The sequence below is a fragment of the Sphaeramia orbicularis genome, chromosome 2 (genome assembly GCF_902148855.1).
Source record: "Sphaeramia orbicularis chromosome 2, fSphaOr1.1, whole genome shotgun sequence".
Taxonomy (NCBI): domain Eukaryota; kingdom Metazoa; phylum Chordata; class Actinopteri; order Kurtiformes; family Apogonidae; genus Sphaeramia; species Sphaeramia orbicularis.
This window is the reverse complement of record NC_043958.1, coordinates 13,229,796-13,254,506: the sequence shown is the minus strand read 5'-3', so window position 1 is coordinate 13,254,506 and position 24,711 is coordinate 13,229,796. Positions and strand designations below refer to the sequence as shown.

The following is a 24,711-nucleotide window of genomic DNA, read 5'->3' as shown; positions in this document are numbered from 1 at the left end:
GGTTCTGTATGCCTAAGTGTCTTGTGATTTTCTCATATGTTTGACCCTAGACTACTCCTGTCTCACATGCACATTGAACCACTTATCATCTTCATCTCACACATTTTGTATCTGTTTTCTGAATCATATGGTGGGTGGAGTTAGAGCAGGGGTAAATTAAGGCCTTAAATGTCAGTAAATGAGACTGCTGGTTTTATTATTAGTTGTGATATTGTAGTTCAGTTTTAAGTATTTGAGGAGAATAATGGGTTATTTTGCAGTGTTACTATTATAATGCATGATTTGGGCAGTGTGGCAGCGTAGTGGTTGGCGCTTCCGCTGGTTTCCTCTGGCATTAAAAAAAAGGCTTTCAAGGGCTCTTAACATGTACTATGTGCTAACGCTTTGTGCTATGCTAAGGCAGATGGGTGGGGGAACAAAACTATTCTTGGTGTATCCATGGGTAAATATTACATATCACACAGGCATCATGATGTTAAAAATTTATTTTTTTTATAAAGTGCAGTCTAGCAAAACAATATACTCGCTTGTATCTTCACAGTTATACCAAAAGTGTACATGAACTAGAGGGCAGTCCATGGATTTTAGCATCCTCATCGTGTCCATATTGAAAGTTGAGCAAAGACATTCTAAAACAGGGGTCTCAAACACACGCCTCGCGGGCCAAAAGCGGCCCGCCAAAGATTCCAGTCTGGCCCACAGGATGAAAGTGTAAAAATTACACTGAAGATATTAACAGTCAAGGTTGTCAAAATCCTTTTAGTTCATGTTCCACTTACAGACCAATGTGATCTCAAGTAAAATAGTAACATAATAACCTATAAATAATGACAAAAACAAATTTTCTTCTTCAAAATTATGTTAAAAAAAATTTAAGTGAAAAAATAAAAACTGTAGATCCACTATGATTTGTAAGTTGGGTTAATAATAAGCTGAGATGTCATATTGAAGAAACTGTTCTTGTTTCAGTTCCAAACTCCACAATTTTAACAATATTTTGCCTGTTACCAAATGTTTGTGTAGCAATTGTGTGTACATGTATAAATAATAAGTTGAAGCATAATACTGTCAAAATTGCACAAATGTTTCTAATGAATTTTTTTTTTTTTTTTTGGGTTATACACATCTTTTTTGTAGAATGTAAATATTTTCATAATTTAATGGGGGTTTTTTGTACTAAAACAAAGAGAAAAATTTGGAGTTGTCATTATTTATAGGCTATTATATCATTATTTTACTGGTCTGGCCCACTTAAGATCAAAATGGTCTAAATGTGGCCCCTGAGCCAAAATGAGTTTGACACCCTTGTTCTAAAGGAATTAACGTATCATAAAATAGAAGAGGTATCAGCAATTATAGGAAACCCAGAGTATATGTTTTAAATAAGTACTACATAAATAAAGAATGTATGTACTTTTCTCAACTCTGAGGAAACAAAATTTTGCTCAAAGTTGTTTTTTCTCTGTAAATGGCAAAACCCAAATTTATAATGACAAAAAAATCATAAAAAACATGTTTTGTGTATGGGGCTGACCATGTGGCAGCGGATTGGACATACATTTTTGTTTGCCCTTTCACAACTATTTATAGTAGAAAGATAAATGATACCTCATTTTGCAGGGAATAATGAGCACGTTTAGATGTGTGATTGAAAAAAGGTTTAACCTAATTTTCTGGCTTAAAAACAGTTTAAAAAAAAAAAAAAAAAAAAAAAAACCTCTCTAACAGATGGACAGAAAATTAACAAATGTTTTTGAGTACTTTGTAAAACTTGCCTTAAATTGTGGTTCCAATTTTCATAAAATTGTAAAATCCTCCAGAGTGTCTATTTTGCAAAACAGTAAACAGTTTGTATTTTTTCAATATATAAGGGCATAAAATAGCAAGAGTTTAGCTAAGTGTTTCAGTAACTGATGAGCACAGCCATTATGGTAACTGATGGACAAGGGAGAATAATTACAAGTTTGAATTGTTTGTTCAGCATATTTATTAGTAAAACCTTCTGTATATATAATATCTACAACGTCAATACCTTAACAAACTAATTTAATATATTTTATCATATATTTATCTTAGTTTATTAGATATTTGTAACCACTGTAAAAAGAGTCGCAAAAGGTTTTATTATTATTATTATTATTATTATTATTATCATTATCATTATCATCATTATTATTATTATTATTATTATTTCAATATAGGTCCAATAGTAGTGGATTATAGTTATGCTTTGAATTGTACTGACAGACAACACAAATTTAGGCTGAATATAATGCAATCCAAGTATTTTTTTTTTTTTTTTTACATTTTTCTAAAAAAGCAGAACTTGTACTGGACACTAGTAGTAATGTACTTTCAAAATACATAAGTCTACAGAAGGTGATTTTCAATTTATTTTTTGATCTAGATGTTAACCTTCCCTTGGTCATGTGCCCATATGTGCTTTTTGACAAAAGATGACTCTGCATGGGTATTCAAAAGGCCTCTGTATTGGTATTTGGAGTATTTTTTGATGATTTCTACAGTCCACAGTAAATGAAAAAAGCTGCAAACCTGCCCACTTATTTTTGCCCTTTAAGAGGTATTCTCATAGTAGTGTGGGAATGTGTCGGGGGGGGTACTGAAAGTCAATACCTCATCCATCTGAACAAAAAGGCATGTCTGCATAGTACTCGTAGAGCCATTAGATCTGACAGGCCAGCAGGAGCCTCTTCTCCTTCACTCTTCTCTTTCAGTCTCTCTCCCATGGTCCATATGGCACCAAGGCTGTTATGTAAGGCATTGCGTGCATGGCAGAGAACGTTTCATTTACGCTCCAAGGAGCCGCTGCCCTCAAGCTCTGTGATGCCATGAGAAATGCTTGGGCGTTTGTTTTGTTGTGTCTGTATTTGGGAAAAGATCAAGGAGCTCCTCCTCCTCCTTGTAATCAAGAAGAAGGTGGATTTTGAATGCTACCTTAATTGGTTTGCAATCCCAGAATTATACCTTGGAAATGGACAATGATTGCATGTTGCACATTCTTTCCACTGCTTGTTTTTTTTATTTTACACATTTCCAAAATAAATACATGCGTCTTTCACTCAATTGTAGTGTCTGTGTGTGTGTGGTGCAGTAGGATTTGATCTTGCTGTCGGCCTTGGTCCTCCGCTGTATAAATGCCAACGTTAAAAGCCCTCCAAAACCGGATTCCGCCAGTCTACACAGCCTCACTCACACATACACACACCGGCTGATACAAGAACACACACATGGGTGATGTACGGTCCCGCTCAGACACACAGAAGCTCATGTCTCCCAACCGCTTGAGGAGAAGTGATGCATTGGGAGGCGAGCGAATCACAGCGCATCTTAGGAAAACAAATAGGGATGATGTTGTGTTTATGTGGATAGTGCTGTGAGGTGGGCTCATGTGTTAACATCTGATGTTCCTGCCTGTCAAACTGACGACTTCACTTCCACAGTTTTAGTTTAATTTTCCAGTAAGTTACAGTTCTGGTCACGTTGGCTCCTTTTCAGGACCACACACTGCTTTCACTCAAAGCACATAATACAGTGAGGCGGAAGCGTTACTTACACTCAGCTGGGCGCTTTTGTGAGAGGGAACACGGATAAAGACGGGCTGGAGGTAAAAGGCAGGCAGAACATAAGTGTACAGAAGCTACAGCAGAAAGCATTCAGCATTCATCCTCATGTCATCCTTTGTGATTATGTGCATTTAAAAAACTGATTTCACACTTCTACAGTATTATAGAAAACACACTGTGATGACCATTACTTCTCGTCATCTTCATCTAGCTGTCCCATTTTCGTTTTTGATGTTTCATATTCTCTAAAAATGGAAAAATTATATTCTGCCAAAGCTTCATGTACAGATTTTGTTAAATCAGCATTTTTTCAACCCACTTTTAGTCTGTAACATGTTTACGTCTAAGCACAGGTCTCACTTTTTTTTATTTCTGTGTTTGCAGTGCAAGTCTGTGTTTTTAACTGTGGGCAAAGTGAGCACCATCTGCTCTGTTTTCTCCACATCTAGATTAACCACTGCCACACCGCGGCTCCACATCCACCCTTATATAAGCTGCACAGGGTGTGGTGAAGGTCTACACCACCACCATTGTCTTTTCTGAGTGGATCTGCTCAGATTCTTGCAGCTGACATCAGGTTAAGTCATAAAATATTTTAAAATCACTGGAAGGTTTTGTGATGGATGAGGATCCCATACATCACATATCTGTTAAAGACTGGAAGAGGAGTTTAAATGAGCTCTGACTGTTAAGTATTTCATCCAGTGTTTGGCAGAGATGAGACCTCAATACTTAACTAAAAAAAAGTCAAGCAACAAGGTAGCTTAGTCAATGCTGAAGACTTATATTTAGCATTAGAGTGACTTTGATCTAAGCTGTTGTGGTCAGGATTATGGCAAACTACTCCTGCCTGGATAGACGTCCCTGAGTGTTGTCTGCATCCACAGAGAGGTTTAACATACCAGTTAGGTAATATATGGGTCAGGCCCTTTGTACATGCCATGCACACACTGTATATACAAGCTTTAGATGGACGTGGATACATAATGAATGAGAGCATCCCATCTGGGCAATCTGTGACGTCACAGTGTCAAGGTCTCTTTACATTGGCTGCCAAGATTGTTGCGCTATGTTCCATTGGCTGAAAGTAACGTCTTCCCTCAGACCCATTTGGAGTCTTTTGTTCTAAGTGAGCATGCGCACACTGACCCTCAAATCTGCTGGAACACGATGTACAGATCAATGAGAACGAGAACATTTGTGTTTTCACGACACCACTTTGTCACGTTTGAGTCGATTTGTAGGTTCCTCGAGTCATAAGTTGACCACATAACAACATTCTGGAGACATTTTATATCTCCGCGTAACTTTATTTTCACGTCTGTCCGCTTGGTGTCCACTAGTGTTTCTTGGATTAGTGACACATACAGTGAGGGGAAGAATGGAAGATGTGACCTCGGCCTAATGAGGTTAATAATTTCTCTGTGTGCGTTGAGCTAAATTCCTCCACAAACTGGTTGTGCGTGCCGCTCGCCGCCATTTTGTGGTCCCCCACTGCAGTCCCCGATCAGCATCAGCTCTCCTCTTTGTTCTCTGCAGTGAGTGCACTTTCTCAGAACTAAGATGCTGTTTTGAGACTTTTTGTGTCATGTGCAGTCTACGCATCCACTTTGTTTTGATCGCTTTGTTCACACTGTTCTGTTGACTGTGTGCGGGTGCATGGCAGTTTTCTGTCTTGTTTGGAGGTACACGTGAGGCATGTTCCATTGAAGAAGCACACTGAGAGTGGGTGTCCATGGTGCATCCACTGATGAGGAGTGACAGGACAACTCAAGGCACTCCTGGTATAATACACACATCTTTTGAGAAGTGGATGTGTGTTGTCTTTTCAGGGTTGATGGTGACTGATGAATGCACACACTTTAAATACAGTTGACTGCGTACCATCACCTCTATAGAGAGGATGTTGCAGGAAATAAGTGACCAGAGGGAGGGGCTTATGCACATGCCGATAGGGTGTGTGGTCAAAAATGGCTCATCCCATTGGACGGAATCAGTCTAATCTCTGTTGACATTTTACATAACGACTGAGGGGGAGGTGGCGCGATTCTTAATGCAGTGACATCACAGCCCACCGTCATGCTCTATGCCCAATCATTTGAGCGTCTATATGTTATTCAGGAACAGGGCGGCTTAGTAAGGGGGCAATCAGAGGGACTTAACACACAAACGCGCGCTCCCGGTGTATACACACTCCCATCCCTGTTTTACACAGCTCCGTCCTGTCCTCTATTGTTGGTCAGTCTCCCCAATGTGAAGCCGAGGGGGGTCGGGGCCAAAGGGCGCAGGTCAGGAGGACAGAGGAGGTGCAGTGGTGGTGGAGGGTGGAGGTGGTGTTTGTTTTGGCTGTTTTTGGGGTGCGGGTAGGGGCCCTCTGCTTGGTCGTGTGATTTAGCCTGACAGCATCAATGAGAGAGAAGGGGCTGGCTGGGTCAGGAGGAGCGCAGGGCAGGAACGCCATGGCCGTAAAGCTGTTCTTCTGGGAGCTGGAGAAGCATCTGAAGAGGTAACGATGACTGTAGTGTTATCGAGGGAGGGGGTCGGCAGTGCTATGGGTATGGTGGGGTCAGGGTCCTGTGGCTTAATGAGAACAGACGCCACAGGGCTTTTGTTTTATGTTTGTGTATCCGTGCGATTGATGTTGATGTGGTGCCGTCCTGTCATCTACATGTTGTTCGGGAGGGCAAAAAGTGCATGTCGGCCTTCCAGATGTCCGGACGGTCTGTGGAAATTTGACATCTTAAGTTGTCAATTGCATCTTAAAACATCAGCATGTGAAACAGGTGCCCCTCTCCACCTGCAGCAGTACATACATTTACACCTTAGCATGTCCTAACTGTTCTGCTGCCCTGAAGGGGTAGCAGTGTGGAAGAGGACACAATGTTCTTGCGTTCTTCACGTGCACGATGGTATGTTTGACTATACATGAAAGCGTGTCTGGCTCATGATGGTTCACTTTAACATACACATCTGACTAGAACGAAATCTGCTGCCTTTTGTTGAATTTTTACACTTTCAGAAATAAATCAGCCCACCAACAGGCTTAGGCCTTACAAACTAATTTAGCCCATTCTCTCATGAATAAAACATTTTTGTAGCTATAATTTTATTTTTCACCAATTACAGCCCTTTTTTGCCCATTACAGTTTTGGAGTATTCTTGCATAAGCATATATGATATACACTAGACCTGTACAGTTAATTTAAAGCATATCTGCAATTTCCTGATGAAGGTAAAAATGTGTCACAACATTCCATTGTAAATTAAGCATTGTGTGGCTACAAATCATATTATCATCACATACATATGTAAGGGAACATGCATGGTGCCGAGTCCAGCAAAAAAGCCACATTTTATTGATTTACACTTTTAATCAAATGGAAAAGTTACCATTCCCACTGAAGTCATAATACATACTTATTTATTAATATACCATTCAGACAAAATACACCATTGTGTCAATGTGACACAATGGATAAAGGAAACAGAGAAGTGTCCATCCCACTTCTCTAAAAGTCTCCACAGTCCCTTCAATGTTCCCTTGATTTTATGGCCAAAGTTAGTTGCAGGAACTTAATATCTTGATATTAGTGAGCTTAGAGGAAGTCCTGACCCCTCAGACAGGTTTGTGATTGCCACATTCCCACAGTGAAACACATTACACTCAGGCCCACTCTGAATGTTCCAGTCGGAGACAGATATAACACCAGTAATGTGCTTAAGGCAGCACAGGTGTCTGAAAAGGAGCTCCATGCCGTTGGTGTGAACCGCTTTAGATAGTTGTGGAGCTCACATGTGTCCCTTTGCTCATCTCAGAGTGAACCAAAGGTACAAAGGTGAGCAGCCGTTAGCGGTCACACAAATAAAACGCATGGCGATAGAGAAGCCACACCCTCCTGGTTATAGTTATTCATCGTCTGTTCTTGTACACGTAATGGTTTTAATTTTAGTCCTCTTACTTCCCCTCTGTTGTTGTTTCTTTTTCTGTTAAAATAGGATTCTGTCCCTAAATGAATAATAATAATAATCTGAAAATGTCTGCTGTGTGACATTTTCAGATTATTACACAAAACAACAACCAAAATAATTATGGAAAAAGGCAGAAGTAATTTGCACTCCTTCATTTTTACATTAGGTATAATCTAGTGGGTGGAAAGGATGGTTTGATGTCCCACAGACTTTAAATACTTAAATTTTTGTTGACATTTCTAGCAGTTCTCTACCATTATGTCTGTTTCAGGCTGCAGTAACTGACATTGATATTTTCTTTTATTCGTATTTTTAGAAAGTACACAACATGTTAATAACATACAAAGAACAAAAGAAAATGGAGCAAGTAAGGGAGAACATAAGATGGTAATAAATTAGTGAGTACATTTATGATGATGTAGACTATTTCCCACACAGGTTACATAAAACCAGTCTAGGAACAGCAAATGTGAAAACAGATACATACATACATGAATGCATCTGTATGGTGCACACATGACCCTGGGTACACACATGTCCATGCATAGTACTATCACATCGCAGTTATCCCATCCACTGGAAGTTACTACCATTATTATATGATATACACCTCAGACATTTTTCCAATTTTTTTTCAAAAATATGACTGAACTATTTAATCCTCATGGTTCTTTTTCTAATTCCTTTGGTTTCCCTTATGGTGTTGTTCCATTTGTAATTACATACTTTATCATTTTTGAACTAATTCCTGGCTGTTTATTGAATTTCTATGAGCATGTCACTACCACAAGATGCAATTTGATCTTTGTATCTGAAAATAACTTCTTCCAGAGTTGGAAAATCATGGGAGGGATGGAATATGTTTTTAAAGTAATCTTCTGTATTAAAACGTTTCTTGAACATCACAGTTGTTTAATCTGTTGGACAGCTATTGTTTCCGAAGTTGCCCAAGTCATAGTACACCCCTATGTAAAGCTGCGGGTTCGTTCCCATTTTCTGATTTGATATTAATCTTGTGGATTTGGGGAGTGGTCCTACTTTCCTAGAACAGTGTGTTCTCGTTTCACTCAAACTGCTGATCTGTAGGGGACAAAGGAGCTTTGCTTCCACACTTCCTGCCATACGACCCCCCTCTTCTTTTGTTGACAACACACTCCTCATACTTTTCAGTTTATTTACCCTCACAGGTGACAGCCAGTCAATGCCCTTGTCATCTTTTCACTCTTGGACCTCAGGCTCTATCCTCAGGCCCCTGCTTAGCCCATATAGAAGCCCTCAAATGACTTGAAGCCTTTGTATGAGTCAGTGTTTGCTCCTCTTAGTATGATTAATAACCAATAGGTGGAGACATTGTTGCGTGTAACCGTAACTGTGACTGCAAAACCGAAGTTGCCACATTACCTGCCTCTGCGTTATGCAAATAGAGCCATTTGGCTCACCACAACACATGCAATAGCCTTTTTATTAACAGAATGCAGCTAAAGGATGAAGCGCCTTGTGTTTGTGCTGTTGGTGCTGCTTTTGTGATGTGGTGGACTTGGATGCAGCGTTTTATGGAGGACAGTGCGCCAGGTAGAAAGATGTTGCATGCATTATGATAATGAGCTCTCTGTGGTCCAATCAGGGATGCCGCACTGCCTGTGTGCTGCATGTTTTATGCAAATGAGCGGCTGCGGACCAATCAGGGCTCGGCTCGCGCTGCTTCCCTGCATGGATTATCCGCAGAGGGAGCCGCGGTCTGCGGAGCTGCAGCCCGCCGCTTCAGTCTTTGTGCTCCGTCCCGGCAGCGAGGCTCTGCGTCGCCCGGAGAGCACACCGAACGTCCTCAACCCAAGAATGCGTTATTTTTTTCTACTTTTCTACCTGCTGGATTTCCAGTTTGTACAGCTGAAGGATCGCGTCTTGGGGTTTTGATGGACGGGATAGCATGAATTCCCAGTGTTACACAGTGGCGATGGACCTTGGCGTTTGTCAACTGAGGAATTTCTCTATATCGTTTTTGTCCTCTGTGCTTGGGAAGGAGAGTGCATCAGTCAGGGTTGACAATAGGTAAATGTCATCTGTTTTTGCGCTTTGTCGTGCGGTGCCCGTTGGTGAGATTTGCGGCAGATTGAGCTGAGCAGACTGTGCACCGTCTCATTGATTCTCCGCCATCAAAGTCAAACATCTCGACCTCTATTCGATTTGATGCGGACGCAAATTTACCGTCTTTCTCTCATGACACTTTTAAAATGGTTTTCATTGTGAATGTATTTTGCGCCTGGCAGCCTCTCAGGGCGCAGTAATAAAACCGTAAATGCCAGTCATGCCTCAGCACCTAGAACTGAGGCACCTTTACATGAAATAACACCCTCAGACTCTGCAGAGCTCAGACACCGTGTCCCATCCTAGAGCTTATTACACATCTATTAACAATCGACCTGTTTTTCTTCCCTGTCTTCCAGCTCTTCGGGTGCAAGTGTGGTGGCCATTGATAACAAGATTGAACAAGCAATGGTAAGCGACATTTTAAACCATCTCACAAGCAATAATCCAAGCTGCAGAGTGTTTGTAAATAGGCCCCTGTCTCATGTTGGACATGTATGTGCTGCCTCTGGTGTTATGTAACCTGAGCAACACTGTAGCCTCTGCTCAATATAGATGAAATACAACCATATTACACCCTTTCGCTTCCGTTTAGTCCTGTATTAATAGCCTGTTAAATGATATATGTGATATGATGTTAGGTTGACATATAAAGGGAATCTTATACCAGTAATGTCCTGTGACCAATGAATGAATGAATGAATGTATGAAAAGCATGGTGGTCTGCTGTATGGGAGCTGCGACTGAATTAAAGCAGGATGCAGCTGCATTAAAAACACAGAATTGTTAGTGATGTGCACATATGCTGCTATGTGCATTAGACTTAAGAACAGCAACAGGAGCTTCCTGCTCTGTCACGATTTGGACCGATGACCTCCGGCTCATTGGCAACTTGATGTGGGCCAGGCTAAGGTTCACACGCTATCCTCTCTCTCCCCTCCCTCATGCATATACATAGTCCCTCTCCCTCTATTCCGTGTTGCTAGGCAAGCAGCAGCCTCCCCTCCGCTCATATAAATAACTCACTCAGTGATTGGCTCCTCCCACCACGGTGCAGGAACATTTTGTTCTCTTGCTGCTACTGGGGCAGGGACGAGGAGGAGGGAAAGGGAGGGGTTGGCCCACAGAGGAAGGGATGCTCAGATTATTAAGCGCAAATCTCCTTTCAGCAGGCTGCTCAGACATCATCATGAGTGCACACAACAGTGCTTATTTTCTGGTAAATATACGTTGTATGGTTGTTTATGCAGGGATTTGCGTTATGTGTGCATTCCGTGGCTTTCACCTGCCATTCACTGTGACAGGTGGCATGTGCTGAGCAAGGCCCGGAGGAGGTTTACAATGCAACATTAGTTATTGTATTGTGCTATGTCACACATTTCCCCTAATGGCAACTTTGCAACTCAGATTCTCCTGCGGGTTCTTTTGTGCATGTCCTTAATATTAATCATGGAGACATAAATAAAAATGTGAATGCAAAAATATACCTCTCTCAAATAGACGGGATGTTAAGCATGGACACTGTGGTTTAGGAAGTTCAAAGTATACATGAGTCGTGTGTGGAGCTGTTCCAAATCATGTAGTCTAAAAAAACACACCAAACACAATTCTAACTGTTCGGTTGAAGTGTATGTTGATGTAAAATTGAGAAACCTATTTGACACAAACATAAATTTACTTCTGAAATGACCAGTATGTTGATTCATTTTGTTAAAATAACAGCAAATTAGTTTGATATTGAAGGATGAATCTGTTTAAAGTTTGAAACACTACTATGACTTAACCTTTTAAACACTAAAAGAATCATGCCATCAGCCATGAATAAAGAGTCCCAGTCAGAAATGGACATGCGGTTTGGACAAGATGTTCTCTTCTCTCTTAGGGTAAACATAGAAGAAGGAATCAGATTAATTATTTAACTAAGCTTGTCTTGCTGTGTTTCTCTGTCCTCAGGACCTGGTGAAAAGTCACCTGATGTATGCTGTGCGCGAGGAGGTGGAGGTGCTGAAAGAGCAGATCAAAGAGCTGATCGAGCGTAACACTCAGCTGGAGCAGGAGAACAACCTGCTCAAGAACCTGGCCAGCCCCGAACAGATGGCTCAGTTCCAGGCTCAAGTCCAGACCGGCGGCTCCCCAACCAGCACCGCCCAGCCTCCGGTCCCGGGCTCAGCCGGAACAACACAAGTCTCTACACAGAACTCCGGCATGTCTGCGTAACACACTGGAAAGCCCCCTGCAGAAGATAAAAAGGGGAGGAAGAAAGATGAGGAAGAGGAGGAGGGAGTTTTGCCATACTGTGAACTGACTCTACCATCAAGACCGACTATGCCACAGTCTCGCAGAGCACACACTACAGCTAACCGGAGGACGAAACAACTTTCTTTTGTTGCACATTTTATTTAAATGACTTGGGAGTTGCACCGGTGTGTGTATGTGTGTCAGCTTTGTCTCCAACTTTTACCTGCTTCAGACAATCGTCTTTGTCGTGGTGGTGGTCGTCATCGTGTTGATGATGGGGAGGACAGAGCTGACAAGAACTGACTTTACAACCACCACTGTTGTTCAGCTTCTCTGAGGAGGGTGAAGCTAATTAAGGGTGTGGCTAATTAGGGGCGCCCTGAGCACGCTGTGCGCTCTTGTCAGTGCCGTCAAATCCCCTCGCAGTGATTCGTCGAAATTGTGCCATCCTCTTACCCCACCCTACCCCGCCTCAACCCAGCACTGTCCATCAGCAGTTTCAATTTTTTTACACAGCATCTTCTTGTATTATCATTCAGATTTTTTGCTCTTTTTCAGTGCTGTGGTTTATGCACTTTTTTCACCAACATCTTTCAAAAATGGTGACAGTGGACAGACTTTGAACAGACAAACCAAACGACCCATCTGGAATGGGAGTTCAGCTCAGTTTTTTTCTGGTTCTCTATCCTCACAGCTGGCTAATGAGCATCTTGAAGATAAGAGTCAATATTGTGGGTTGAGAGGGGGGGGTATAAAAAGTCTGAGTATATATTATCAGCGCCTCGTTGTCCACTTTAAGAACTTATTTTTTTCGTCGATGTCCCCACCCTCACACACTCTACCCCTGTTGGATGGAGCATTAAACATTTATGCAGGGAATCAATGTTTTTTAGGGAGGGCTGGGAAGGTTTAGGATTGCAGTTTGTTTTTGTCTGTTTATGTTCTTGATCTTCTTGATGTACTTTATGTCCTAGTGAACTGTAAAATATAACTAAGAAAGAATAAATAGGACATGACTGTTTATAGGTAGTGGACTTTGTACAGTTAAATTTCCAATTAAACTCTGCCAAGTGCCTGGTTTTTAACCATAGATACATATATAGAGCCTTTTTTAAGTTGTTTTATTCAATATGTACGTGTATATATATCTATGGTTTCACCAGGTTTGGAACTACCTGTGATGTCATTACTCAGGGTGGGAACAGAAGAGGACCGTTACCTCGACACTAAGATGCTGTCTCTCCTGCAGTGACACACGGCCTTGTACTGTATGTGAACTCTCCTCTGCGGTCGCTTAATTCACTCACTCAAATGATCTGGACTGTTTCAACATTTGGGGATGTGTGTAGTTCTTTTATAATGAATGATGGTTTATGGTTTTTTTTGTTTTACTTTGTCTTTTGTACAGCCAAGTGTTTGAGTTGCTGGTAGGGCAACTGAAGTGCTGAACATAATAATGGGACACTTGGCAAAAAGGAAAATGCCTAGCAGAATTATGTCATTGTTTTGTGCATGTTCCTCAGCCCATCACAAATGTGACGTTACAATTGCACTAGACAGTTGCACCTCAAATAAAAACTAAAAGTAAAAAACATAAACTGGACTGTTTGCTGTTCTCTTTCATTTGCAGGAAGAAATTTGATGAATTCTTTAGAAACATCAATGTTTAAAGGTTAAGTGTGTCATACTGAGTTTACTGCTACCTAATAGTGTAGTTGTAAAATATGCAAACAAACTGAATGCTCTGATACGCAGCTCTTTTGTTAAAACACTGTGGGTGATAGTTCTGCACCTCCATACTGAATACCACTCACTAAAAGAGGAAAAAGGCAAAGATATAATCCATTTCCACACTCCCTTTAAACTTGATTTGTGGAAATAAACAGCAATTTTCTTAAGATTCTAGAAACAATGATTTTTTGCCACAACATGTTGGTAGACTACAAGAAAAGCTGCATCTTCTACAGATACAAATATTAGTACAGTTGCCCAGCGGTATAATGTAATCCCAGCATTGCAGCATCCCCGACAATGGGAATGAATGGCCGCTGATTCGACATGCCTCATTACGCATGCGCACACGTGGACGTCTGCGTAAACACTTATCAATGTGGTCTCCTCTGATTGGCCATAACAGGACAGACCCCCATATAGGTCTTCCTATAGTTTACCCGCGCGCCTCCTCGCTCACGTGGTCCCACACGCTGTATGTATTGCGGCTTAAGTCACGTGAGCGCGACTGTCTGAGCAGAGCTGAGCGTGCACGAGCATTCTGTCAGGCTGGATCTTGGTGCGCGAGTCTCAAATGTGTTGACGTAGAAAAGCACTTAGGATGTATTTAATTCAATTTCGGCAATTTTATACCCATTAGTAACTAGGTTTCTGTACATTGAGTTCTGGTGCGTTTAATTACATAGAATGGAGAAGCAAAACCAAGCACTCTTAGACTGCAGTCTGCAATAGCTACTGTACATTTAATCTCCCTCATGCTGTGATGCTTGTATAATATGAATGTAAAGCTAATCTTATGATAGGATTTCTCTGTTTTTATAATCTCCAAACAGAAATGTACATAACATCTGTTCTGGTTGCACAGATATTTTACAGAGTATATACTGTATCACCAGAGCCGCAAATGGAAACCATGTTGTGCAGCCTTACATAACACAACCTTCAACATAATGCAGTACTTAACTGTCAGTTCATCATGCCTATAACATATGGAGTCAACACAACAGAACTTTTTGTCATTTATCTGTTTGTTTATCTCATGACTCATTGTAGGAGGTGGTCTTAAATATATATACAGCACTGTGCAATAGTCTGTTGTTGATGTAAGGGTTTTCTTGGTTTGGTAAAGTTCTAATGACGACACATATGCATTTCTAAGTCTCTATATTAAGATACAATCTGATATATGTGAAGTATGTACAGCAGTAAAAACAAAAATTCCAGGGAGTTAAAAAGGCTTCTATAAATCAAAGTGGTCATATTTAGTCTGATCTCCCTTTGCACTAAAACATGTCTGTAACCCTTTTGTTCAGACAATATGAGATTTATTGCATTCATTTTCAGATGTTTTATTCCGGGTTGCATTCAACACACGTCAGATGTTTCTATTTGTGCTGAGGTCAGGGGTCATACTAAATAGTGATTTTAACCTTTAGAACCTATTTAGTTCAATTTTTTGTGTTTTTTTTTTTAAGGTTATGCACATATTTCCTGCATTTGCTTGTTGTATGTGAAGAGAAGAGAATGTAAAATAAATACGTCTGCTCATTTCAGCCTTGCAGGAACGACAAAGCTAAAGATAGCCTAAGACTTTTGCACGTATTTTTTGCTGTATGTGTGTTAAAAAAATAGGCTATTAATTCATTTATTTCAGTGTTTATTCTGCATCCTAGATTATAGCAAGATAACAGGGAGTTAACATAAAACATGAACTCATTAGATACCATTCCAAAGTATTTTGAAATCCACTTACATTTAGAACATTAGGAATGTGTTCACTTTTGTTTTACAGTAATGTCTAATAGTGCATTTACATTCCTGTTTTTCTCTTTTTTTCCATGTTTTATTGTATTTAGCAAGACAACATGGATTAATAAAGAACATCCATGGCCATAATAATTTCAACAGAAAACTGTTATTGTTATTTGACTTAGTAGTCACTTTAACAAGTAAGAGAGAATTGAGTGACTGTGTTAAATGAACTTTGAAGCAGTAATATTCAGTGGTTTGTGCATCGATAACTTTACTGAGCACAAAGAGAGGATGAAGGGAAAGAGAAGCAACATGTAATGGCAAAATAAAATTCCAAAATAAGGGTCCCTAGATATAAATTCTCAACATAAACAACATTAGTACTAGAAGCAGTTATAAAAATAATATCAACCCCGAAATATATCATAATTACAGTCTTCATTCCTAGTATAGATTATTATTACATCAGAAAATGATACAGTGCTCCAGCTCCAGACATTCAATCCAACCTGATCTACAAACATGTTTCTATTTAGAAGGCTTCGACCTGCTCCGTCTGCCCCCCCGTCCTCACTGCTTCCACCTCAGGTCAGTCTGATCCCAGGCCTGACCTTGGGGTGGCTGGCGCAGTGGATCAGACACTCCTACTCATGTCTCCAGATGGCACTTTCGCAAATCCCATTTCATTGACAAAAGGTGTTTTCTTCAAGCAGGCCGACGGGAGTACAGGATGTTCTCTAAGGCCAAGGGATCACATGTGGATTTAGATCCTCTATTTGTGCCACTGGTGATGTTTACAGGCAGCAAATATAGAGGGCAATTATGTACATTATGAGCAGTGATCCATCTAGAAAGTCTTTAAGCCTGAAGGCATTTATTTATGTTTTGTATTGACAATGGACACAGTGTTTGCACTCAGGAGATACTTTCACACAGCCCAGAGCTATTTCCAAAATTTAAATTTAAATTTATGAATTTACAATTTACAGTAAGTGTACTGTTCCCAGACATTTAAACACCGCCTGCCCTAAAACTGCTCCCCTCAAAATCCTCTTTACACCCCCTCGACTGGACCTCCCTCTGTGATGTTGATGTATTCCTTATTGCTGAGAAAGCAGGTGTCCTGCTGGTTTAAACCCTGGTTGTCCAGACAGTGCGCGAGTTAATGCTCCTCCTCCTCCTGCTGAGGGCCCACGCCACCCTGCGCCACTGGGATTAGCCTGTCCGCTATCCAGGCATCAGCACTTCATGTCTGTACACAACAAAGAAAAAAGATGCTGGAGTGTGTTAACATCACACCTATCGCATGAAAAGACCCAAATACACAAAGGCTTAAGCCAGATTGTGGAACTGAGCTGAGCAGGAGCGAAAATCCAACATTTAACCTGTGGTCACTGCAGCTGATTCACTGCTACCATCAACCTTTTTTAGTCCATATGTAGGAGATTAAAGGGACATACAGTCATGGAAAAAATTATTAGACCATCAAAAGTCATCAGAAGCAATGGTTAGGCAATCAAGTACTAACTCCTGTGTGTATCATGTGACTAAAACACACAGAAAAGAAAACATGGAATACCTAAAAGCACTGTTTTTGTCAGTACAATGCCATAGCTATTGATGTAAGAACTGAAGTGATTTTGGAAAACATGGAAAATGGTTAGATATCAGCTCTGAAATTAAACTCTTATGAGCTATTTTTGTTGTTATTATGATATTTGTCCAAACAAATGTACCTTTAGTTGTACCAGGCATTAAAATGAACAAGAAATTGAAGAAAGCAAGGGTGGTCTGATAATTTTTTCCATGACTGTACAGGGAGAATAAATGTCATATTTGGACTTTTGACAACCATAAGTTATCTTGAGACAATATATTTTCCTCTCAAGTAAAAAGCATGTGTTTAAGAAACAGGCTGATTGGTTTGAGTCTGACTGGGTGATGCAGAGATGGGAAAGAGTTGCTCATCTTTGCTAAATAAAAAAAGGAAGCAATGATATGAGGAAGTCTTGTTAATGTTTCAAGTACTGCCATATTACATATTTTGGAGTTGTGTAACAATGATGAGGCCTGAAAAGCAACTTTTAAACCTGTGAGCTCAGACAGGGAAATGGTGACTTGTCCACAGACTAGACATAATTTAATGTTCTATTTCATTTTGATAGCATGCACGCACATGATCAGTCAGTTCAGTGGTCTTCAATATCTGGAGCATCCACTCAAATAGACCGCCTGTGGAGTCTGCTTTCACACACATAGACACACACCAGCACACATGTGCACTCAATCATCCTTAACTCCAATAAAAGTCAGCTGCCGCCCCATGGCTTTCCATTGCAAATCTGCACCGAACTGAACATTGACTTACACACAAAACACAGGAGAACAGTGAGTCATTTGATGCATCATGTGATGCTAATACAGGAAAGTCTTAGAACATGTGTGGACATTCCTGGGAAGTTACCAGTTCTACTACGCTGGCCTCAGCTAATTGGATGTCCTGCTGATTGAATGAAAAAGGCTACATGTAGGTCATGTCTGTGTGTTTTGGAAGAGGTTGAGAAGAGGTGTGATCACACAGCTGCACCCAAACAGAGCTCAGAGACAACGAAAGTCACACTCATCATATGAACTCCTTCACCTGCAGGAGGCTGAAGTCTATAAGAAGACGTTGACATCTGAGAAGGAGCAACATATTTGACCCCTTTTAATTTTAGATGAGTGAAACATGCTTTTTGTGTGGACCAAGGATTTTCATTACACCTACAGAAACAGTGTACTGATTACAACAAAACACATTTTGGTCATTTTTTATTTTTAAAATGCCTTCAAATGGAACTGTACTGTGGTAATTCTGGGTTGTTTATACAGAGGAATACATAAAATGTCCCCTAAAAAGCCTGTTCTGTTCATTGTAAGAACTAAAATAAATACTTTACACCAACTTTTAAAGAAACGGGTGACACTATTTTTACATTGTAACTTAAATGCAGTGAAAGTATAAAACATTCAACTAAGTATACATATTGTGGTGAAGGATGAATAATACACTGCTTGGAAAATCAAACAGTGGATAATCAGATTTTTTATTTTTTTTTATTGCTTATTAAGGAACTCAAAGACTGTTCAGATTTGATCCACAGTCATCATCATCATCATCATCATTTATTTTAACCTTTTATGAAAACTTAATTTGTTCCTGCAATCTATTTTAACACAGTTTGGACTGCCAAATGTCAAACTTCTCTGACCAAGATTGTTTTTTTAAATCTGACATTTATGACAATGATCAGCTTTGCTAAAAAGATGGACCTCATCTGCTCTTCTTGTCAGAAAAGATAAACTTATCTCAACATTAAACATGAACATCTATCAGCCTTGTGTTCACCTCAGGACTTTCACAGTTATTCATCCAGTCTAAGAGCTTTCATCTTCAGTATTATGTTTCTACTAATCGTTATTTCCTGACATACCAAGGATCATCTCTGCAGAACAATCTACTTCAAAAAACATCCCCACTTAAGTGCATCTCAACTGGGAAATGTGCTGTATTGGTTGATACTCTTGAATTTTTGATGAAATATGTATTTTTTCTTTTTAATTCTTCCCATGGTTGTTCATATTCACATGCTGGAGGTGTCATTTTTGGTTTCTCACCTCTGTTGCCAACACTTATTAAGATGTTTACTGTCCAAGTAAACATTAAACCAATAGAAGGGCTGAGGAGGATCTCCAATTGTACAGCTCATTAAAAGTGACAAAATGAAGGAAGAATCCATACCCTCTACTACAGCCTGACTTTACTGTTTGTGCCTGTGCATGATTAACCCATAAAAATCCAAACAGCCACTGGTGACCAAAACCATCTACTGATCTAAACTGTTTCATAACTTCTGATCCACTAATCCTATCAATCCATGTAAATAATTGGTGTAAAATGCAGTTTGTCATCCTTTCATTGTCATCAGATATGACCCATTTGGATGTTCAGAGGCTCCGTAGTGAACGTGGAAACACCGTCATCTTCTACAACAGTGATTCACCAATAAAACCCATGGAGTTGGATGTTTTATGTTCAGTCATTGATGTTCTTGTTGAAAAAGTCACTTTTTCTTCAGTTTTCTCTGTTGTAAAATAATAATATTTGAATTTTCCGTGGGGTTTTATGAACATCTACATGATCAGTAAATTAGATATAGGAAAAAAAATACCTGATTCATACTGAAAATGCAAAAATGCAGTCAGACAGTCATTACACCATTGGTAAACTCTCACAGCAAGAGAGGATTCATACTGAAAAATGCAAAATACAGAGGATAATATTATAATAAATGATGATAAATCACTTAAGACAGGTTAAATACAGAGAAAAAGTAATTTGGGAACAGCCACAAAAGTAGCACTGGGTCTTTATGGGTTAATCAAAGAAAAACAGGAAAAGGTTTACATTAAAAGGCTCGGTGAAATCATTTCATGTTACTTGGTATCCTTTTTTGAACTACATACATTCGCTGGACTTATCCTCGGAGTTTAATGATTGATATGTGTACTTATTATTTACTTTTTGCTATTCATTTTATTTAATATTATTTATTCCTTCTTGATTTATAATAGTTTGTGTGTATACCTCTTGTTTTCTATAACCATTTCTTTGTTTTTCTATTTGGGTTTTGAGTGATTGGCCTTGGGTAGTGGGTGGTGGGTGAGAAGGGAGTTGACATTCAGGTTTATTAGTTTATTGGTTAGTTTGATCCCCATTAGCTGCTGCACACCACAGCAGCCACTCTTCCTGGGGTCATTAACAACATAAAAACAAAGCACCACAATTTCCCACAACTCGCTCACAAACAGGATGTACATACACTCAACACAACAACACAAAAAACAAAAATCAACAACAGCACACAATACAAAAACAATTACAATAACAATAATAATACCAACAACAACAACGACAGAAAATAAATAAATAAATAAATAAATAAATATAAAACAGAAACAAAAAACAGCTCCACAACAAACAAAAGGAAAACAAACCGTCTAGATTATGTCACTATAGGATGTGTAATAGCTCAGTTATTCTTGGGTAAATATGAAAATTCTCAACCTTTTAGAAAAACTAACTAGGTGTGACAATCAATGTTTATTTTGTTTATTTTTTATACCCTATGGTGTGTATCATTCTATCTAAAATGTTCAAAATATTCTATAAATAAAGTAAAACAAATAACCCAAAAAACAGAAAAAGGTCAAAAAAACAAACCAAAAAAAAGCATGTTAGTACTGTACGTGCAGTTTATATTTTACACACTTACGCAAGCATATATCCACATTTTTCAAGGGCCTTTACTGTTTTATGTTTTATGAAGGGCTGGGTCAGAGTGTGCCCTGTTCTTTAGTACATCCCTGTCCTTGCTTGTCCTCTCTTCAAAGCCACATTTCTGAGAGACACGTGCCACGCAGCCGAGCGAGATGAGAGCTCACTGAAATTTCAAAAACAAGCCGCAGAGCAAAGCGCACAGAAAGAAGCACACACAGTAGCTCGCACCCTACTGGGGAGGGAAGGGGATTATGGGGGATTACAGCCCTCTAGTGTCCTCCAGTTTTCCTCCCCTGAGCAGCTTCTCACACTGTATGCACTGACAAAAAAAGGAAGGACTTGTATCCCTAAAATCACATACCAACAAGCAGATGAGAAGATTAAATATGTGCATGACTCATGATTGGAGGGGGAATTCTATACAATGGATGCTTCATTGGTAATGGGTTGTCTTCTCTCATCAGATGTCTGTTTAAAAGCCTTTATTATGCCACTCTAGTTTGGCAGGTTTGGTAAATGGCTGCGTCATTGTGTTTTTTGGCGATGTCACTGTGTGAAAAAAACGGTTGCATTCCTGCTGAGTTTCTCCCTGGTTATTAGTAATGAACACAAACAACAATCAACCCCTGCAGGGAAATTTAAACAATCACTGTCAAATCTTGTGAAGCAGGTTTTTTTTTTTTATGCTGCCCTACAAACAAGCACCACTTTCGTTACAGGTTCTGGAAAAACGATAGACAGGAAGGAGCTTAGTGTCACCTGTATTATCCTTAGTTGCATTTCACTGTAATTCCTCTGTTTGTTTTGGCTGACATACTTAAAGACTTGTGCTATGTGTGACAGTATGTGCTTAGTCTCACAGCAGTCAGACAGTCATTACACCATTGGTAAACTCTCACAGCAGGAGACGCAGGATTGGGCACAATAGCACTTTCCTTCTAATCAGGTTGTTTATGGCAGAGGTGGACACAGTTCATTTTTTTCTTCTCTTTCTCTTATTTTCTTTACTCAGCAAATTGCCTAAAAACCAGTGACCATTGATATTTGTCTCTGTAAGAGGCACCCCCTGTACAACCACAACATTACAATTATCAGTTTCTATCAATACCCTTTATCCGGCTGTTATTACCTCCGCCAAGGAACAGCGGAGGTTATGTTTTCATTGGGGTCTGTCTGTCTGTTTGTTTGTTTGTCTGTTAGCAAGATAACTCAAAAAGTTATGGACAGATTTGGATGAAATTTTCAGGAAATGTTGATACTAGCACAAGGAACAAATTATTAAATTTTGTTGGTGTTGGGGGGGGGGGGGGGGGGGGGGGGGGGACTGATCTGCCCGGTGGAGGCTTTTCAAAGTTATTATTATTGTCATTGGTCATTTAGTTATGTATATTTGTTCATTATGGTTTATTATGTTAATATCATCACTATAATTACCTCTGTTGCTAATGATAAGGATGTTTTCTTCTTCTTTTTTTATTATCATTTATTGTTTTTACCAACTCCATCTTTTCCTTTCATTTTCTCTCTCTCTCTGTCTCTCTCTCTCTATGACTCACAAACACACACACATATACACACACACACACACACACACACACACACACACACACACACACCAATGTATAATGATGAATATGTGATTAGTATCTGTTTTTGTTGTGTCTTATTTGTTGTCATGTCTTTCACATGTTTTGTTATGTACTGCTCACTTAAATTAAAATAAATAAATAAAATAAAGACTTTTGCTATGTGTGAAAGTATGTGCTTAGTCTCACAGCAGTCAGACACCATTGGTAAACTCTCACAGCAGGAGAGGCAGGATCAGGCTCAACAGCACTTTCCTCTTAATCAGGTTGTTTATGACAGAGGTGGACACAGTTCATTAGAAGGAGGACTTCTAGTCGATGTGACACTGTGGTAGTATTTGATTTCCATCCTGCTCAGACTCGGTTTCATGAAGTGGAGTGCAGACAGTGTGCTGATCAGCAACAATCACAGGGCACGCTATGCCGGCGTGAGCACTAAATACGTCCTTCTGCGGCCTCCACACATGGACACTCAGCACCCAGAGTGCAGACGACAGGAAGCAGAAGTGTCGAACTGGTGTGACAGTAATGTGACCTAAAACCACAGCAACCTCGAAAATAGTCTGACCTTGACAACGCAATGCACCATGGGGTTATTAGAGTTTTAAAATGCCCATTAGTTTTCTTTGTAGATTAGTTTTAGTTTTGGAATTCTTCTTTTGAGGAATTGACTTTAGTTCTTTATTTAGTTTTGCTGGTATTTCAGGAAAGCTTGTGTCATCTCCTTTTTATATCCTTTTCATTGGGATGAAGTTGTATCATACCCACAGTGCATATCAGCATGGAAAATGAAATGAATGATTTTACCGAAAATATTTTGTGTGGTTATATTACCCTGCCCTACTTTGAGTTTAACTCTAATAACCCAGGTGTACAGTTTCTGGACTCTATTCGCTACACTGGCTGTGTTTGAGCAGGTGTGTGCCAGATGGTGTAAAAAGCCTAACCTATCTACTAAGAGTCTTTCCAAACTGACCCCAGATCAGTGCAGATACACTTGTGTAAATGGGTAAATCTGGACACATCATCTGGTTGACATCTGCCTGCCTGTCGCCTCTGCAAGGATGTGCAAAGCTTTTTCCCAGAGATTCACAAATCCTACTTTGTGTTTACAGGGGCTGCGTGTGAGCGTGCTCAGTGTGCAGATAATTCAACACAGCAAAGTATTTTCCCTAAAAGCATATTTGCTCTGAGATCTTCTTTGGTCCATTTTAAGGAGCCATTTGCATTCTACTGCAGACACTGCTCTGCATAATTTGCATCTCTTTTCCTTATTGTTGCAACAGCCAGAGAGTAATTTAGCTTTTTTACTCTTCTACAGCTTACATTCAAAAACAAATTAACTAGGATGGAGCGCTACAGGCACAGATACATGTGTAAAAATACATTACACACATCCAGTCTTCATTCATTTACTGACCTTGTAATGTTCTATTTCTGTATCTGGTGCCATACCACACACATACACTCTTATGCAAACATAAATACAGACTGAGGTCAACTGCAGTGTTTCCTGTTTGCTTCCTATTTTTGAGACAGGAAGCTTACTTTTACCCCGCAGTCACTCTCATTTCCACTTCCACTTCCATTTCATCTTGTCCACCATCAATGTCAAATAATTTCTTTCACTCAGGCTGTTTTTTCAACACACTGACATTAAAATAGCATCTTCCTTTTTATCCCACCAACCCTCTTCTTCACCCACTTATGTCGTCATCATTTGGATGATGCACAGAATAATAACAGTAGATCACATGTAATCAGTCAGTGAACGTCAGCTGAACACCCTCCCTCTGAATCAGACGTGTTTCTTTAAATTCTTCCCTCTTTCAATGTGTGGTTATCTCTCACGTTTAAGGTCGCAAACGGCACGTGGAGCCAGCATCAGCAGGAAAAAAAAAATGTGGACAGAGGCAAGAAGAGCAAGGACGGAGCAGCAGTAGGGAGGGGGAAGTGACTGAATTTGAAGCGCTGAACTGTGCATCAATAGACAGATGCATTCATTTGATACAACAGCTCAACAGCCAATCACTGACTAGCATGTGACTCTCAGGTGACTTGGACCACCAGTATCTGATCCTAATCAGGTCTGATCAGATGATAACAGACAGCTTGCGGAAACATTTTTTTTCTGATTTTTGAAGTCATGACAGTAAATTCAGTAAATATCCAATGTAGTGAACATCTATGAAATGAAACCAGCATGAATAGGTGAGTGGTTACTGTTTGGGATTTTCTTATGTAAAAGGAAAGCTGTGTGGGTGATGAAAAATGTTTTTTAAAAAAATCATTTGTTGTAATACATGTCAAGTGTCTTTGAGTACTTTGAAAAGCCCTATACAAATAAAATGTATTATTATTATTACTAGAGATGATGGAAGGACAAGTGTGCAGCTCCACTTGTGTCTTTTTGTCTTATTTTTGTAACATTATCATCATGATCTAT

At 39.7% G+C, this 24,711-nt stretch overlaps 1 protein-coding gene across 2 annotated transcripts; it reads left to right on the top strand.

The window, feature by feature from the left end:
• The first annotated feature begins 5,738 nt into the window (after positions 1 to 5,738).
• On the top strand, positions 5,739 to 13,474 carry LOC115433921 (TSC22 domain family protein 1-like). Of its 2 annotated transcripts, none has more exons than XM_030155503.1 (3): positions 5,739 to 6,090; positions 9,998 to 10,049; positions 11,592 to 13,474. In XM_030155503.1, the coding sequence occupies exons 1-3, from the start codon at positions 5,993 to 5,995 to the stop codon at positions 11,853 to 11,855; spliced, it is 414 nt and encodes a 137-aa protein (XP_030011363.1). In that variant the 5' UTR covers positions 5,739 to 5,992; the 3' UTR covers positions 11,856 to 13,474. The 2 variants fall into 2 exon arrangements, with proteins under 2 accessions (XP_030011363.1, XP_030011355.1); XM_030155495.1 differs by lacking the exon at positions 5,739 to 6,090 and adding an exon at positions 9,298 to 9,602.
• Positions 13,475 to 24,711: the final 11,237 nt, after the last annotated feature.